This window comes from Somniosus microcephalus, chromosome 8 (assembly GCF_052327205.1).
Source record: "Somniosus microcephalus isolate GS21.2 chromosome 8, FLI_Smic_1.0, whole genome shotgun sequence".
NCBI classification, from domain to species: domain Eukaryota; kingdom Metazoa; phylum Chordata; class Chondrichthyes; order Squaliformes; family Somniosidae; genus Somniosus; species Somniosus microcephalus.
In genome coordinates, this window is record NC_140994.1 from 257,724,882 (window position 1) to 257,741,778 (window position 16,897).

The 16,897-nt window shown below is 53.0% G+C and overlaps 1 protein-coding gene across 1 annotated transcript in view; it reads left to right on the forward strand.

The window, feature by feature from the left end:
- Nucleotides 1-16,897, forward strand: part of diaph1 (diaphanous related formin 1) — a 432,569-nt gene that overhangs the window by 69,586 nt on the left and 346,086 nt on the right. Inside the window, exon 2 of the mRNA XM_085995955.1 lies at nucleotides 15,892-15,918. Coding sequence (XP_085852081.1) covers nucleotides 15,892-15,918 — 27 coding nt within the window. The remainder of the gene's footprint in view (nucleotides 1-15,891; nucleotides 15,919-16,897) is intronic.

Below are 16,897 nucleotides of genomic sequence, written 5' to 3' on the forward strand. Positions count from 1 at the left end.
GTCATTACTAGTTCACAGAAATCCGTTTTGCAGATGTGCAATGGGATAGAGATTACGGCGTTGTCACCAGTATTGATTCAACAGTGTTTTGGCCCTTCCCCCTTTTTTCTCTCTCCCACATGGCAACTGTCTCTCATTCTGCCCGCGCATTTCACACCTCATCTAGAGCCGTCTTTTGTCTCTCCACTAGTCCTATCACCATCTCGTCTGGTTTTGAATACCTCTTAATGTCTCTTCACTTCTCTCTCGTTCTTTCATCCCCATTTCCCAGCCCCCAAACTGGCCTTTTAATCTGTTTCATGTTCTGTGTTTCTCAGTCCTGACGAAGGGTTTCGACCTGAAACGTTGACTCTGTTTCTCTCTCCACGGATGCTGCCCTGGCCTGCTGAGTTTTTCCAGCATTTTCTGTTGTTTTGGATTTCCAGCATCCGCAGTATTTTGCTATTGTTTGATTCAACAGTGGGTGTGTGAGATTTTGCCCTCTGTTTGTTTGATCTGGGTTGTTCCAAACACAGCTTGTGTCTGGAAAGAGCATTTGAACCGTTGTAAAGCTAGGGGTGAGGCCCTGGAAGTAGTTTTGATTATAGTTCTGTCACGAGTTATGATCTGGAACGCGCTGCCTGTAAAGGGCAGTGGAAGCAGACTCGATAGTAACTTTCAAAAGGGAATTGGATAAATACTTAAAAAGTACCATCCATAGCCAAAGTTTATAAGATGTTAAAATGAGTTCGTTTTTGGACTGTTTTAACTGCAGGAAACTTTCTGATATCCGGCACTGACGGGACCGAGCTGGTGCCGTACCATCAAAAGTGCCGGACATACCAGCGTTAATGTTGAAACATACGGAACTGAAAAGCTCCGAGTGAATCAACAAACCCTGTTGCAGCTTCAAAACAGTCGGCTGCAGCTGCAAGCGTCTCTAGCTGAAGCTGTTGCTATAGCTACAGACCTTGCAGTGCCTGACTGGTGGGGGAAAAAAAGCAACGAGAACTAAAAAAAACTTATACAAAACGGCTCCTGATTTTTGCCGTTAGATCGAGTATTCTGGACATATAACCTCCGGATAAACCAAAGTTTCCTGTACACCAGTCTAAATTATATCAATATAATTAGATAAGTGAAATAAATCGTGACTGAATTGCAGTGCAGCATTGAGAAATGCACTTTCCAGAGTCATGAATGATAAAGTCAGATACGGAGCTGGATTAACTGACGCTACTTTATTTAGCGGCATCTGTAAGTAACAACGCAGTTAATGCCATCACAATCAAATCAAATCAACTTTTATTGTCATCTTAATGATTACAGTAAAATGACGGAATATTTAGAACCCAAATTGTGCCCGGCGCAGCAGTAAGTGTATCACATTGTTGCAGCATCTGCTGTGTTTTACTTAGTAACAGTATAATAGAGTTATATTCGATGTACAAGATTGCAGTACAGCTTAGCAAGATTGCTTCCAGTCAGTGTGTCATGCGTTCCAAGATCTGGATTATCCCTCTGCGACTTGAACGTGTGATATACAACCTGGTCCAGTATAGTAGGCTTATAGAATCATAGAAATTTACGGCACAGAAGGAGGCCATTCGGCCCATCGTGTCCGTGATGGCTGAAAAAACTATCCAGCCTAATCCCGCTTTCCAGCTCTTGGTCCATAGCCCTGTAGGTTACGGCACTTCAAGGGCATATCCAAGTACTTTTTAAATGCAATGAAGGTTTCTGCCTCTACCACCCTTTCAGGCAGTGAGTTCCAGACCCCACCACCCTCTGGGTGAAAAAAGTTCTCCTCAACTCCCCTCTAATCCTTCTACCAATTACTTTAAATCTAAGCCCCCTGGTTATTGACTTCTCTGCTAGGGGAAATAGGTCCTTCCTCTCCACTCTATCCAGGCCCCTCATAATTTTATACACCTCAATTAAATCTCCCCTCAGCCTCCTTTGTTCTAAAGAAAACAACCCCAGCCTCTCCAATCTTTCCTCGTAGCTCAAATTCTCCAGCCCAGGCAACATCCTCGTAAATCTCCGCTGCACCCTCTCTAGTGTTGTGGCATCGAGCCGTTCTGCCTTCCTCTGCAATACTCAGCTCCACCTGTGGGGACGTTTGTGTGAAGCACCGTCCGTGGCCATTGTCCTCTTGGGTCATCTCAGCGCAGCATAATCTAGCTTACACATCCTTTCCCTCTCGGGTTTTACTATACTTTCCTCTCCGTATTCAGAGACGTAAACCATTAAGCTAACAGTTACACTTTTAATTTCTGTTGGATTAAACAAATCGGCTGCCGCGTTTCCGACATTATAACAGTGGCTACACTTCGAAAGTACTTCATTGGCTGTAAAGCGCCCTGGGACGTCCTGAGGTCGTGAAAGGTGCTCTAGAAATGCCAGCCTTTCATTTTAGCCATCTAATTTTAACACTTTCTGTACTGTTGGAAGGCCCGCTTAAAGAGCCATTTACCACTTCCTTTAACCTTCTCGTCTTTCTGGGGGAAAAAAACCTTTCTGATTTGAATGGGCAAAGCATATCTTTTCAATTTCACCGAGGAAATCTCTCCACGGCAAACCACTATGATCAAGGTATTCACGTGGACCCTTTTGTCGGGTGTCTGTCGTTGAACTGGACGAACATTGCTCCGAATCTATGAATGTCAGATTTAAATAAGCTTCAGAAAGAACAGAGTTTTCATTTAGATACTTCACTTTCCACTGGTGTCCAAAACATGGCGAGGAAGACAGGTTTCTGATATTAGGGTACTTTAAGGATGTTGGCCTCGTTTATCTGAAGAACCACAGTGCATTGATCCGTCTGATTCTCATCCTTGTTTTCAAATCCTTTTATGGCAACGCCCCTCCCTATATCTAATCTCCAGCTCCACAACCCCCCGAGATCTCTGCACTCCTCTAATTCTGACCTCTTGAGCATCCCTGATTTTAATCGCTCCACCATTGGCGGCCGTGCCTTCAGCTGCCAAGGCCCTAAGCTCTGGAATTCCCTCCCTAAACCTCTCCGCCTCTTTACCTCTCTTTCCTCCTTTTAAGACGCTCCTTAAAACCTACCTCTTCCTGCCCTAATATCCGCATATGTGGCTCGGTGTCAGATTTTGTTTTATAATCGCTGTGAAGCCCCCTTGGACCGTTTTGCTATGCTAAGGGCGCTATATAAATGCAAGTTGCTGTCTGTTGGTCTGAAACCTTGGTCAGGCTCAGTTCAAGCTGGCAGCAGCGTCTTGCTTGTAAGCATCTGGTGAAACTGGAACGCATGAATCCTTTGGAATTTAACCCTGAAAAGTGTGAGGTGATGCATTTTGGGAGGACTAACAAGGCAGAGGAATGCACAATGAATGGTGGGACCCTAGGAAGGACAGAGGGACCTTGGTGTGCATGTACACAGATCCCTGAAGGCAGCAGGACAGGTAGATAAGGTGGTTAAGAAGGCATATGGGATACGTCTTCATTAGCCGAGGCATTGAATACAAGAGCAAGGAGGTTATGATGGTGCTGTAGTACAAAACACTAGTTAGGCCACAGCTGGAATACTGTGTGCAGTTCTGGCCGCCACACTATAGGAGGGATGTGATTACATTGGAGAGGGTGCAGAGGAGATTCACCAGGATGTTACCTGGGCTGGAGCGCTTCAGCTATGAAGAGAGACTGGACAGGCTGGGGTTGTTTTCCTTAGAGCAGAGAAGGCTGAGGGGGGAACCTGATTGAGGTGTACAAAATTGAGGGGCATAGACAGGGTAGATAGAAAGGAACTTTTCTCCTTAGTACAGGGGTCAATAACCAGGGGGCATAGTTTCAAGATAAGGGGCAGGAGGTTTAGAGGGGATTTGAGGAAGAACTTTTTCACCCAGAGGGTGGTTGGAATCTGGAACTCACTGCCTGAAAGGGTGGTAGAGGCAGGAACCCTCACAACATTCAAGAAGCATTTAGATGAGCACTTGAAATGCCATAGCATACAAGGCTATGGACCAAGTGCTGAAAAATGGGATTAGAATAGACAGGGCTTGATGGCCAGTGCGGACACGATGGGCCGAAGGGCCTTTTTCTGTGCTGTATAACTTTATGACTATTTGTGTAAACTGGATTTTCCAGCATGTAAAGTATTAGCCCTTTAGCGTGTCCAAGATATCTATAGTTTTCCCATAACTGACTGGATAAAAACCATCTTTCTGAGAAGGTCCTAATTGGAATGGGTACGCTTTACACCCTTGCCCGATGTTCCCTCTAAATTGTTTCTTTTCCCTGCGCGTGCCTTTTCAAATACGCTGCGCAGAAGCAGCTGGTGAGCAGGTTGCGCGGGACCTATCGATTGATGCGCGCCCGCACACCTTGGGGAGGGAACATTGCCCTTGCCCCCTCATAAGAACATACGCAATAGGAGCCGGAGTAGGCCACACGGCCCCTCGAACCGGCTCCGCCATCAGTAAGATCAAGGCTGATCTTCGCTCTCAACCCTCCAGTTTGACGTGCGTAATTTGAAGCCTTTGTCATAGATTTAGATATTTTTCCAATTGCCTGATAAAATTGCCACAGTCTTGTGGCGCTAATGGCGTGGCTACATTACTCGCACTGCAACCTTAGTATCCGTACAGAGTGATTCTGCTTCACGCTGACACTGAGATGTTGCAGTGTGTGATCTGCTGCGAGGGCTCCGCCTCTTGCTCTTGTTCTGAAAGGTGCTTTTGTGAATCACTTTCTGAAGGTGTTGTTACTGTTGGAATTTAATCTCCTCCTGAAAAGCCAGACAGACTTGCATTTCTGTAGCGCCTTTCACAACCTCAGGACGCCCCAAAGCGCTCTGCAACCAGTGAGGTACCTTTTAAAGTGCAGTCACTGTTGTAACGTAGAAGCACCGCACGATTTTTTTTCTTTTCAAAAGTTATCGCAGCTCCGTTTGTTTTTCAGTCGCGTCCTTCTCTCTCCTGCAACTCCCTTTGACTGACAAAGCAGCACAATCTCGACGGCAGCTTCCTGATTAAATAATAAACATAATGCCGCAATTGTTGGAAATCTGAAATAAAAACGGAGATGGCTGGAAACCCTCGCAGGCCGGGCAGCATCTGTGAGGAGAGGAACGAGAAAGGAACTGACGAATTGTAAAGGCTTTTAAAAACAAAAGCATAGAAACATAGAAGATAGGAGCAAGAGTAGGCCATTCGGCCCCTCGAGCCTGCTCCGCCATTCAATGCGATCATAGCTGATCATCCAAATTCAGTGCCCTGTCCCTGCCTTCTCCCCATATCCCTTGATCCCTTTAGCCTTAAGAAATATATCTAACTCCTTCTTGAATATATTTAATGAATTGGCCACCGCTGCCTTCTGTGGTAGAGAATTCCACAGGTTCACCACTCTCTGGGTGAAGAAATTCCTCCTCATCTCTATCCTAAATGGCTTACCCCTTATCCTTAGACTGTGACCCCTGGTTCTGGATTCCCCAGCCATCGGGAACATCCTTCCTGCATCTAGTCTGTCTAGTCCTGTTAGAATTTTATAAGTTTCAATGAGATCCCCTCTCATTCTTCTAAACTCCAGCGAGTATAAGCCCAATCGACCCAATCTCTCCTCGTACGTCATTCCTGCCATACCAGGTATCAGTCTGGTGAATCTTCGCTGCACTCCATTCATGGCAAGAACATCCTTCCTCAGATAAGGCGACTAAAACTGCACACAATACTCAAGATGTGGTCTCACCAAGGCTCTGTACAACTGCAGCAAGACATCCTTGCTCCTGTACTCGAACCCTCTCGCTATGAAGGCCAACATACCATTTGCCGCCTTAACCGCCTGCTGCACCTGCATGCTTACCTTCAACGACTGGTGCACAAGGACACCCAGGTCTTGTTGCACTTCCCCTTCTCCCAATCTATTGCCGTTCAGATAATAATCTGCCTTCCTGTTTTTGCCACCAAAGTGGATAACCTCACATTTATCCACATTATACTGCATCTGCCATGCTTCTGCCCAATCACCCAACCTGTCCAAATCATACTGGAGTTTCTCGGCATCCTCCTCACAGCACACACGCCCACCCAGCTTTGTGTCGTCTGCAAACTTGGAGATATTACATCTAGTTCCCTTGTCTAGATCATTAATATATTGTGAATAGCTGGGGTCCAAGGACTGACCGAAGCATGTGGGATCCTTGGTTTTATTAATAGAGGCATAGAGTGCAAAAGCAAGGAGGTTATGCTAAACCTTTATAAAATTCTGGTTAGTCCTCAGCTGGAGTATTGTGTTCAGTTCTGGACACCACACTTTAGGGAGGATGTCGAGGCCTTGGAGAGGGTGCAGAGAGATTTACTAGAATGGTGGCAGGGATAAAAGACTTCAGTTATGTGTGGAGACTGGAGAAGCTGGGGTTGTTCTCCTTGGAAGGTTAAGAGGAGATTTGATAGAGGTGTTCAAATTCTAGAAGGGTTTTGATAGATTAAATAAGGAGAAACTGTTTCCCGTGGCAGAAGGGTCGGTAACCAGAGGACACAGATTTACTGTGATTGGCAAAAGAACCAGAGGTGACATGAGGAAACTATCTTTTTATCCAGCGAGTTGTTGTGATCTGCAGTGCACTGCCTGATAGCGGTGGAAGCAGGTTCAGTGGTAACTTCCAAAGGGGAATTGGATAAATACTTGAAGGGAAAACATTGACAGGACTCTGGAGAAAGGGCAGGGGAGTGGGACTGACTGGATAGCTCTACCCAAGAGCCGGCACAGGCACGATGGGCCGAATAGCCTCCTGCGCTGTATCATTCTATGAAAGAGAGAACCTTGACACGTTAACCCTACCTTCCTCTTTTCAAAGATGCTGCCTGACCTGCTTAGTGTTTAGATGACTTTCTGTTACTGTGGCAGATTCGTCAATGTGCAGTGGAGCGAAAGAAAGCTTCGACTTTCTCCTCTTTACACCCCCCACCTTGGAAAAGTGGGATGCTGCTGCTTTGAGGCTCTCCCAACACCTACACAGGCGTGAAATGGTGAATACGCTCCCAACTTGAGCAGATTCAAGTGACGGCCCTTGTGTTTGAGACATCTGCTTGAGATGCTGGTCTTGTGCCCACTGAAGATAGCGCTGGTAATGTACACCATTGATATTAAGGGCGCAAGCTCTGCCGTCCAAACCTGATTGATTTCCTCCTCGCCCCCTCCGTCCCCCCGCCAATCCACGCGACTCTTAAGAATGTGTGTTGGAGGCAATGCAAGATGTGGAACCCTTACTGTTGGCCCCCCAACTGACCCAATAGGGGTGATGGCGTGTTTGTGAAGAAAAGTGGGAGGGCTAAACTTCTTAAGCATTACTTGGTGTCTCAGCATCAACATAGAGCGTCTAAAGGTACAGGAAACTCTCTTTTTACTGGCACCTAAATAACCGGAAATCTCTCTTAACCGGCAAAATTCAGGAGTAGGTTCAGGTAAGTTTTACTTTATATTAGTAGCCGTGTAACCGGGGTTCCTGGATCTGTGGCCGTGTAACCGGGGTTCCTGCACCTGTGGCCGTGTAACCGGGGTTCCTGGATCTGTGCCCGTGTAACCGGGGTTCCTGCACCTGTGCCCGTGTAACCGGGGTTCCTGCACCTGTGGCCGTGTAACCGGGGTTCCTGGATCTGTGGCCGTGTAACCGGGGTTCCTGCACCTGTGGCCGTGTAACCGGGGTTCCTGGATCTGTGGCCGTGTAACCGGGGTTCCTGCACCTGTGGCCGTGTAACCGGGGTTCCTGGACCTGTGCCCGTGTAACCGGGGTTCCTGCACCTGTGCCCGTGTAACCGGGGTTCCTGCACCTGTGGCCGTGTAACCGGGGTTCCTGGATCTGTGCCCGTGTAACCGGGGTTCCTGGATCTGTGCCCGTGTAACCGGGGTTCCTGCACCTGTGGCCGTGTAACCGGGGTTCCTGCACCTGTGGCCGTGTAACCGGGGTTCCTGCACCTGTGGCCGTGTAACCGGGGTTCCTGCACCTGTGGCCATGTAACCGGGGTTCCTGGATCTGTGGCCGTGTAACCGGGGTTCCTGCACCTGTGGCCGTGTAACCGGGGTTCCTGGATCTGTGGCCGTGTAACCGGGGTTCCTGCACCTGTGGCCGTGTAACCGGGGTTCCTGCACCTGTGGCCGTGTAACCGGGGTTCCTGGATCTGTGCCCGTGTAACCGGGGTTCCTGCACCTGTGCCCGTGTAACCGGGGTTCCTGGATCTGTGGCCGTGTAACCGGGGTTCCTGCACCTGTGGCCGTGTAACCGGGGTTCCTGGATCTGTGGCCGTGTAACCGGGACTCCTGGATCTGTGGCCGTGTAACCGGGGTTCCTGGATCTGTGCCCGTGTAACCGGGGTTCCTGCACCTGTGCCCGTGTAACCGGGGTTCCTGCACCTGTGGCCGTGTAACCGGGGTTCCTGCACCTGTGGCCGTGTAACCGGGGTTCCTGCACCTGTGGCCATGTAACCGGGGTTCCTGGATCTGTGGCCGTGTAACTGGGGTTCCTGCACCTGTGGCCGTGTAACCGGGGTTCCTGGATCTGTGGCCGTGTAACCGGGGTTCCTGGATCTGTGGCCGTGTAACCGGGGTTCCTGCACCTGTGGCCGTGTAACCGGGGTTCCTGCACCTGTGGCCGTGTAACCGGGGTTCCTGGATCTGTGCCCGTGTAACCGGGGTTCCTGCACCTGTGCCCGTGTAACCGGGGTTCCTGCACCTGTGGCCGTGTAACCGGGGTTCCTGGATCTGTGGCCGTGTAACCGGGGTTCCTGCACCTGTGGCCGTGTAACCGGGGTTCCTGGATCTGTGGCCGTGTAACCGGGGTTCCTGCACCTGTGGCCGTGTAACCGGGGTTCCTGCACCTGTGGCCGTGTAACCGGGGTTCCTGCACCTGTGGCCGTGTAACCGGGGTTCCTGCACCTGTGGCCGTGTAACCGGGGTTCCTGCACCTGTGGCCGTGTAACCGGGATTCCTGGATCTGTGGCCGTGTAACCGGGGTTCCTGCACCTGTGGCCGTGTAACCGGGGTTCCTGCACCTGTGGCCGTGTAACCGGGGTTCCTGCACCTGTGCCCGTGTAACCGGGGTTCCTGCACCTGTGCCCGTGTAACCGGGGTTCCTGCACCTGTGGCCGTGTAACCGGGGTTCCTGGATCTGTGGCCGTGTAACCGGGATTCCTGCACCTGTGGCCGTGTAACCGGGGTTCCTGCACCTGTGGCCGTGTAACCGGGGTTCCTGGATCTGTGCCCGTGTAACCGGGGTTCCTGCACCTGTGCCCGTGTAACCGGGGTTCCTGCACCTGTGGCCGTGTAACCGGGGTTCCTGGATCTATGGCCGTGTAACCGGGGTTCCTGCACCTGTGGCCGTGTAACCGGGGTTCCTGGATCTGTGGCCGTGTAACCGGGGTTCCTGCACCTGTGGCCGTGTAACCGGGGTTCCTGGACCTGTGCCCGTGTAACCGGGGTTCCTGCACCTGTGCCCGTGTAACCGGGGTTCCTGCACCTGTGGCCGTGTAACCGGGGTTCCTGGATCTGTGCCCGTGTAACCGGGGTTCCTGGATCTGTGCCCGTGTAACCGGGGTTCCTGCACCTGTGGCCGTGTAACCGGGGTTCCTGCACCTGTGGCCGTGTAACCGGGGTTCCTGCACCTGTGGCCGTGTAACCGGGGTTCCTGCACCTGTGGCCATGTAACCGGGGTTCCTGGATCTGTGGCCGTGTAACCGGGGTTCCTGCACCTGTGGCCGTGTAACCGGGGTTCCTGGATCTGTGGCCGTGTAACCGGGGTTCCTGCACCTGTGGCCGTGTAACCGGGGTTCCTGCACCTGTGGCCGTGTAACCGGGGTTCCTGGATCTGTGCCCGTGTAACCGGGGTTCCTGCACCTGTGCCCGTGTAACCGGGGTTCCTGGATCTGTGGCCGTGTAACCGGGGTTCCTGCACCTGTGGCCGTGTAACCGGGGTTCCTGGATCTGTGGCCGTGTAACCGGGGTTCCTGCACCTGTGGCCGTGTAACCGGGGTTCCTGGATCTGTGCCCGTGTAACCGGGGTTCCTGCACCTGTGCCCGTGTAACCGGGGTTCCTGCACCTGTGGCCGTGTAACCGGGGTTCCTGCACCTGTGGCCGTGTAACCGGGGTTCCTGGATCTGTGCCCGTGTAACCGGGGTTCCTGGATCTGTGCCCGTGTAACCGGGGTTCCTGCACCTGTGGCCGTGTAACCGGGGTTCCTGCACCTGTGGCCGTGTAACCGGGGTTCCTGCACCTGTGGCCGTGTAACCGGGGTTCCTGCACCTGTGGCCATGTAACCGGGGTTCCTGGATCTGTGGCCGTGTAACCGGGGTTCCTGCACCTGTGGCCGTGTAACCGGGGTTCCTGGATCTGTGGCCGTGTAACCGGGGTTCCTGCACCTGTGGCCGTGTAACCGGGGTTCCTGCACCTGTGGCCGTGTAACCGGGGTTCCTGGATCTGTGCCCGTGTAACCGGGGTTCCTGCACCTGTGCCCGTGTAACCGGGGTTCCTGGATCTGTGGCCGTGTAACCGGGGTTCCTGCACCTGTGGCCGTGTAACCGGGGTTCCTGGATCTGTGGCCGTGTAACCGGGGTTCCTGCACCTGTGGCCGTGTAACCGGGGTTCCTGGATCTGTGCCCGTGTAACCGGGGTTCCTGCACCTGTGCCCGTGTAACCGGGGTTCCTGCACCTGTGGCCGTGTAACCGGGGTTCCTGCACCTGTGGCCGTGTAACCGGGGTTCCTGCACCTGTGGCCATGTAACCGGGGTTCCTGGATCTGTGGCCGTGTAACTGGGGTTCCTGCACCTGTGGCCGTGTAACCGGGGTTCCTGGATCTGTGGCCGTGTAACCGGGGTTCCTGGATCTGTGGCCGTGTAACCGGGGTTCCTGCACCTGTGGCCGTGTAACCGGGGTTCCTGCACCTGTGGCCGTGTAACCGGGGTTCCTGGATCTGTGCCCGTGTAACCGGGGTTCCTGCACCTGTGCCCGTGTAACCGGGGTTCCTGCACCTGTGGCCGTGTAACCGGGGTTCCTGGATCTGTGGCCGTGTAACCGGGGTTCCTGCACCTGTGGCCGTGTAACCGGGGTTCCTGGATCTGTGGCCGTGTAACCGGGGTTCCTGCACCTGTGGCCGTGTAACCGGGGTTCCTGCACCTGTGGCCGTGTAACCGGGGTTCCTGCACCTGTGGCCGTGTAACCGGGGTTCCTGCACCTGTGGCCGTGTAACCGGGGTTCCTGCACCTGTGGCCGTGTAACCGGGATTCCTGGATCTGTGGCCGTGTAACCGGGGTTCCTGCACCTGTGGCCGTGTAACCGGGGTTCCTGCACCTGTGGCCGTGTAACCGGGGTTCCTGCACCTGTGCCCGTGTAACCGGGGTTCCTGCACCTGTGCCCGTGTAACCGGGGTTCCTGCACCTGTGGCCGTGTAACCGGGGTTCCTGGATCTGTGGCCGTGTAACCGGGATTCCTGCACCTGTGGCCGTGTAACCGGGGTTCCTGGATCTGTGGCCGTGTAACCGGGGTTCCTGCACCTGTGGCCGTGTAACCGGGGTTCCTGGATCTGTGCCCGTGTAACCGGGGTTCCTGCACCTGTGCCCGTGTAACCGGGGTTCCTGCACCTGTGGCCGTGTAACCGGGGTTCCTGGATCTGTGCCCGTGTAACCGGGGTTCCTGGATCTGTGCCCGTGTAACCGGGGTTCCTGCACCTGTGCCCGTGTAACCGGGGTTCCTGCACCTGTGGCCGTGTAACCGGGGTTCCTGCACCTGTGGCCGTGTAACCGGGGTTCCTGGATCTGTGGCCGTGTAACCGGGGTTCCTGCACCTGTGGCCGTGTAACCGGGGTTCCTGGATCTGTGCCCGTGTAACCGGGGTTCCTGCACCTGTGCCCGTGTAACCGGGGTTCCTGCACCTGTGGCCGTGTAACCGGGGTTCCTGGATCTGTGCCCGTGTAACCGGGGTTCCTGGATCTGTGCCCGTGTAACCGGGGTTCCTGCACCTGTGGCCGTGTAACCGGGGTTCCTGCACCTGTGGCCGTGTAACCGGGGTTCCTGCACCTGTGGCCATGTAACCGGGGTTCCTGGATCTGTGGCCGTGTAACTGGGGTTCCTGCACCTGTGGCCGTGTAACCGGGGTTCCTGGATCTGTGGCCGTGTAACCGGGGTTCCTGCACCTGTGGCCGTGTAACCGGGGTTCCTGCACCTGTGCCCGTGTAACCGGGGTTCCTGGATCTGTGCCCGTGTAACCGGGGTTCCTGCACCTGTGGCCGTGTAACCGGGGTTCCTGCACCTGTGGCCGTGTAACCGGGGTTCCTGCACCTGTGGCCGTGTAACCGGGGTTCCTGCACCTGTGGCCATGTAACCGGGGTTCCTGGATCTGTGGCCGTGTAACCGGGGTTCCTGCACCTGTGGCCGTGTAACCGGGGTTCCTGGATCTGTGGCCGTGTAACCGGGGTTCCTGCACCTGTGGCCGTGTAACCGGGGTTCCTGCACCTGTGGCCGTGTAACCGGGGTTCCTGGATCTGTGCCCGTGTAACCGGGGTTCCTGCACCTGTGCCCGTGTAACCGGGGTTCCTGGATCTGTGGCCGTGTAACCGGGGTTCCTGCACCTGTGGCCGTGTAACCGGGGTTCCTGGATCTGTGGCCGTGTAACCGGGGTTCCTGCACCTGTGGCCGTGTAACCGGGGTTCCTGGATCTGTGCCCGTGTAACCGGGGTTCCTGCACCTGTGCCCGTGTAACCGGGGTTCCTGCACCTGTGGCCGTGTAACCGGGGTTCCTGCACCTGTGGCCGTGTAACCGGGGTTCCTGCACCTGTGGCCATGTAACCGGGGTTCCTGCACCTGTGGCCATGTAACCGGGGTTCCTGGATCTGTGGCCGTGTAACTGGGGTTCCTGCACCTGTGGCCGTGTAACCGGGGTTCCTGGATCTGTGGCCGTGTAACCGGGGTTCCTGCACCTGTGGCCGTGTAACCGGGGTTCCTGCACCTGTGGCCGTGTAACCGGGGTTCCTGGATCTGTGCCCGTGTAACCGGGGTTCCTGCACCTGTGCCCGTGTAACCGGGGTTCCTGCACCTGTGGCCGTGTAACCGGGGTTCCTGGATCTGTGGCCGTGTAACCGGGGTTCCTGCACCTGTGGCCGTGTAACCGGGGTTCCTGGATCTGTGGCCGTGTAACCGGGGTTCCTGCACCTGTGGCCGTGTAACCGGGGTTCCTGCACCTGTGGCCGTGTAACCGGGGTTCCTGCACCTGTGGCCGTGTAACCGGGGTTCCTGCACCTGTGGCCGTGTAACCGGGGTTCCTGCACCTGTGGCCGTGTAACCGGGATTCCTGGATCTGTGGCCGTGTAACCGGGGTTCCTGCACCTGTGGCCGTGTAACCGGGGTTCCTGCACCTGTGGCCGTGTAACCGGGGTTCCTGCACCTGTGCCCGTGTAACCGGGGTTCCTGCACCTGTGCCCGTGTAACCGGGGTTCCTGCACCTGTGGCCGTGTAACCGGGGTTCCTGGATCTGTGGCCGTGTAACCGGGATTCCTGCACCTGTGGCCGTGTAACCGGGGTTCCTGGATCTGTGGCCGTGTAACCGGGGTTCCTGCACCTGTGGCCGTGTAACCGGGGTTCCTGGATCTGTGCCCGTGTAACCGGGGTTCCTGCACCTGTGCCCGTGTAACCGGGGTTCCTGCACCTGTGGCCGTGTAACCGGGGTTCCTGGATCTGTGCCCGTGTAACCGGGGTTCCTGCATCTGTGCCCGTGTAACCGGGGTTCCTGCACCTGTGGCCGTGTAACCGGGGTTCCTGCACCTGTGGCCGTGTAACCGGGGTTCCTGCACCTGTGGCCGTGTAACCGGGGTTCCTGCACCTGTGGCCGTGTAACCGGGGTTCCTGGATCTGTGGCCGTGTAACCGGGGTTCCTGCACCTGTGGCCGTGTAACCGGGGTTCCTGGATCTGTGCCCGTGTAACCGGGGTTCCTGCACCTGTGCCCGTGTAACCGGGGTTCCTGGATCTGTGGCCGTGTAACCGGGGTTCCTGGATCTGTGGCCGTGTAACCGGGACTCCTGGATCTGTGGCCGTGTAACCGGGGTTCCTGGATCTGTGACCGTGTAACCGGGGTTCCTGGATCTGTGGCCGTGTAACCGGGGTTCCTGGATCTGTGGCCGTGTAACCGGGGTCCCTGAATCTGTGGTCGTGTAACCGGGACTCCTGGATCTGTGGCCGTGTAACCGGGGTTCCTGGACCTGTGGCCGTGTAACCGGGACTCCTGCACCTGTGGCCGTGTACGGGGCTCTCGTACCTTGGTAAAGTATACCTCTCTGTAATCTGGACTTTTTGATCAACCGGCACCACGCCAGTCCCGGATAAAAAAAAAAAGAGTTTCCTGTACCTGGTTTAGTCTGTTTTATTACTTGTATTGAAAATAATTCAAGTGTGTTAACTGTTGCAAAAAGAAAACAAAAGAATGAATATATATTTATAATAAGGCACTTCCCAAAAGTATCTCAAACTGCTTCACAATAGAATGAATTCCATTGTGCAGTTACTGTTGTTGTGCGCGCATGGGCTGCCAATTGTGTATAGCAAGGTCTCAGAGAGCAATGTGATGAATGACCAGTTAATCAGCACAACACGCTGGAGTATCAGCCTAGGTTATGTGTTACTGGAGTGGGGTTTAAAAACATACCATCTGCGTCGGGATGAGAATGCTATCAACCGACACTTGAAAACAAAGCTGGTGAATTGGATATGACCTGGTACGTGGGGTGGGGTGGGGTTGGAGGTGCGGGGGTCGGGGTGGGGGGGGGGAGAGAAGAAATGTATAATTGCCCACAAATTATTTTTACAAATCTATATATTTTCTGTAAATCGAAATAAAATGAAACTTACTCATGAAATACTTTGTGCAGCATTTATGTATTTCAAAGTGCACCATCCCCCTCTGGTGGAAGCAAGCCAGCACTGCAGCCAGTATTTCAATATATCATTGATATGGTGGTCAGTGTTGTCCCTAGCATTTGAATACAATGTAATAGCAGGCTTAAAAAACGTTTGGACTATGATCACTTAAATACTCGGCAGCCAATGTTTCCTATAATTTTTTTCTTGGTGCGCGGGCCCGTTTAACTGGCTGCGTGGCCCATTCAATTTTTCGCACATGCACGGTTATTACCATTGTAAAGCCGGTTGAGCAGCCTGCGCGGGACCTCCAGGGCTCCAAGGGTTAGATTAATGAGGAGAGATTACACAAACTAGGTTTGTATTCCCTGGACTGTAGAAGGTTAAGGGGTGATTTGGTTGAGAATTTTAAGAATTTGAAAGGAATTGATGGGGTAGATCGAGATAAACTTTTTCCGCTGGTGGGGGGAGTGTAGGACAAGGGGCCAAAACCTTAAAATCGGAGCCAGGCCATTCAGAAACGAAGTTAGGAAACGCTTCTTTATGCAAAGGGTGGTGGAAGTGGGGAACGTTCCCCCACAGAAAGCAGCAGCTGCTAGCTCAATTAATAATTTTAAATCGGGTGAGAGCGATCGATTTTTGCTAGACAAGGGTATGAACGAGGATGGAGCCAAGGCAGGTGGATGGAGTTGAGATACAGATCAGCCATACTCTCATTGAGTGGCGGAGCAGGCTCGAGGGGCGGATTGGCCTCCTCCTGTTCCTCTATTTTGGTTTCTGGTGGTGGGAGCGATTTTGAGGGGGATAAGTTGGCAATACATACGAAATGCGCTGGCTCAAGTGCTCCCTTTCTCTATCCCTGTCCCACCAATTGTGCATTGGTGCCAAAATGCTAAATACACTTGATGACACTGGTGAGTGGGTTAAAAGTGCTGAAAGGGTGACTGCACTGTTTTTTTGCACGTGTGTTTCTTGGGTGTCTCCTGAGGTGGTTTTTCCCCTTTGGTGGTGGGCAGAAACTTATCTGTTTCTCTTTGTTTACTTCCAACCTATAGACTTTTAAGAAGCTGATTCCCGATGAGGTGAGCGTCTTGCATGGTTTTTTTTTTTATGCTGCTCTTTGCTGCACTTCCGTGTTTTTGTACCTCGTAAATTAATCTCAAACACTATTTTATGCGGACTTGAATTGCTTTTGCTTGCTTCTGTGATCAACTGCTGAATGTGGGTGAAGATAAATACTGTGAAGTCCATTATTGTGGAGTGTAGAACTCTTAGCATTATTTACAAATGGATTTCCTACGTTAAACATTCAGTGAACAGGTTATTTTCTTTTACTGCTATATATTAACTAGTCACTCTCTCGTTACCCGCAGGCAGTGAAGAGCGTGTGCTGTTTTCAGGTCCAGCAGGATTAGAGAGTGGGGGTGGAGGGGGAGAGTTGGACCGAGGGGAGGGTTATGGGGAAAAGGCTCAGAGCGGGTAGGGAGGAAACTCTCAGTTGGGAAAGTACCTCAGCATGGCAATGGGATGCTAAGGTACCTTAACAGAGGAAGTTGGATACAAACTTGACTGGGGGGGTTGGGAGTAGGGAAATTGGACTAGTCCCTCAGCTGGGGATGTGGGTTGGGAAAGTATCTCTGGTTGAGGGGGAGGCGACTCAGGCTCCGATTTGCCAGTGAGGAGGACCTGATTTTTTCCGAACATTTGATCATAGAATCAAACTGCACAGAAAGAGGCCATTCGGCCCATCGTGCCTGTGCCAGCTCTTCGACGAATCATCACAATGGATCTCTTATCAGTTAGTCTGCAGATATAAGGCGAGGAAAACCCCCAGTGGTTGAGAGCTTTGGGAACTATAAGTCCCAAGTCACCTGATCATCCCAAGCACGCTGCACTTGAAGAGGTCCTGATTTTTTTTTTTAAAAACCTACAAATGCCTGTGTAGATAATTTTTCTGAATTTCTTCCGGAGATTGGGTGCTGCGGGATACGATGTTAATGAGGTACCAATAGCAAAGTTTAATATTGTAAACCGCCATCACAATGCCGCCTATAGGCTTAA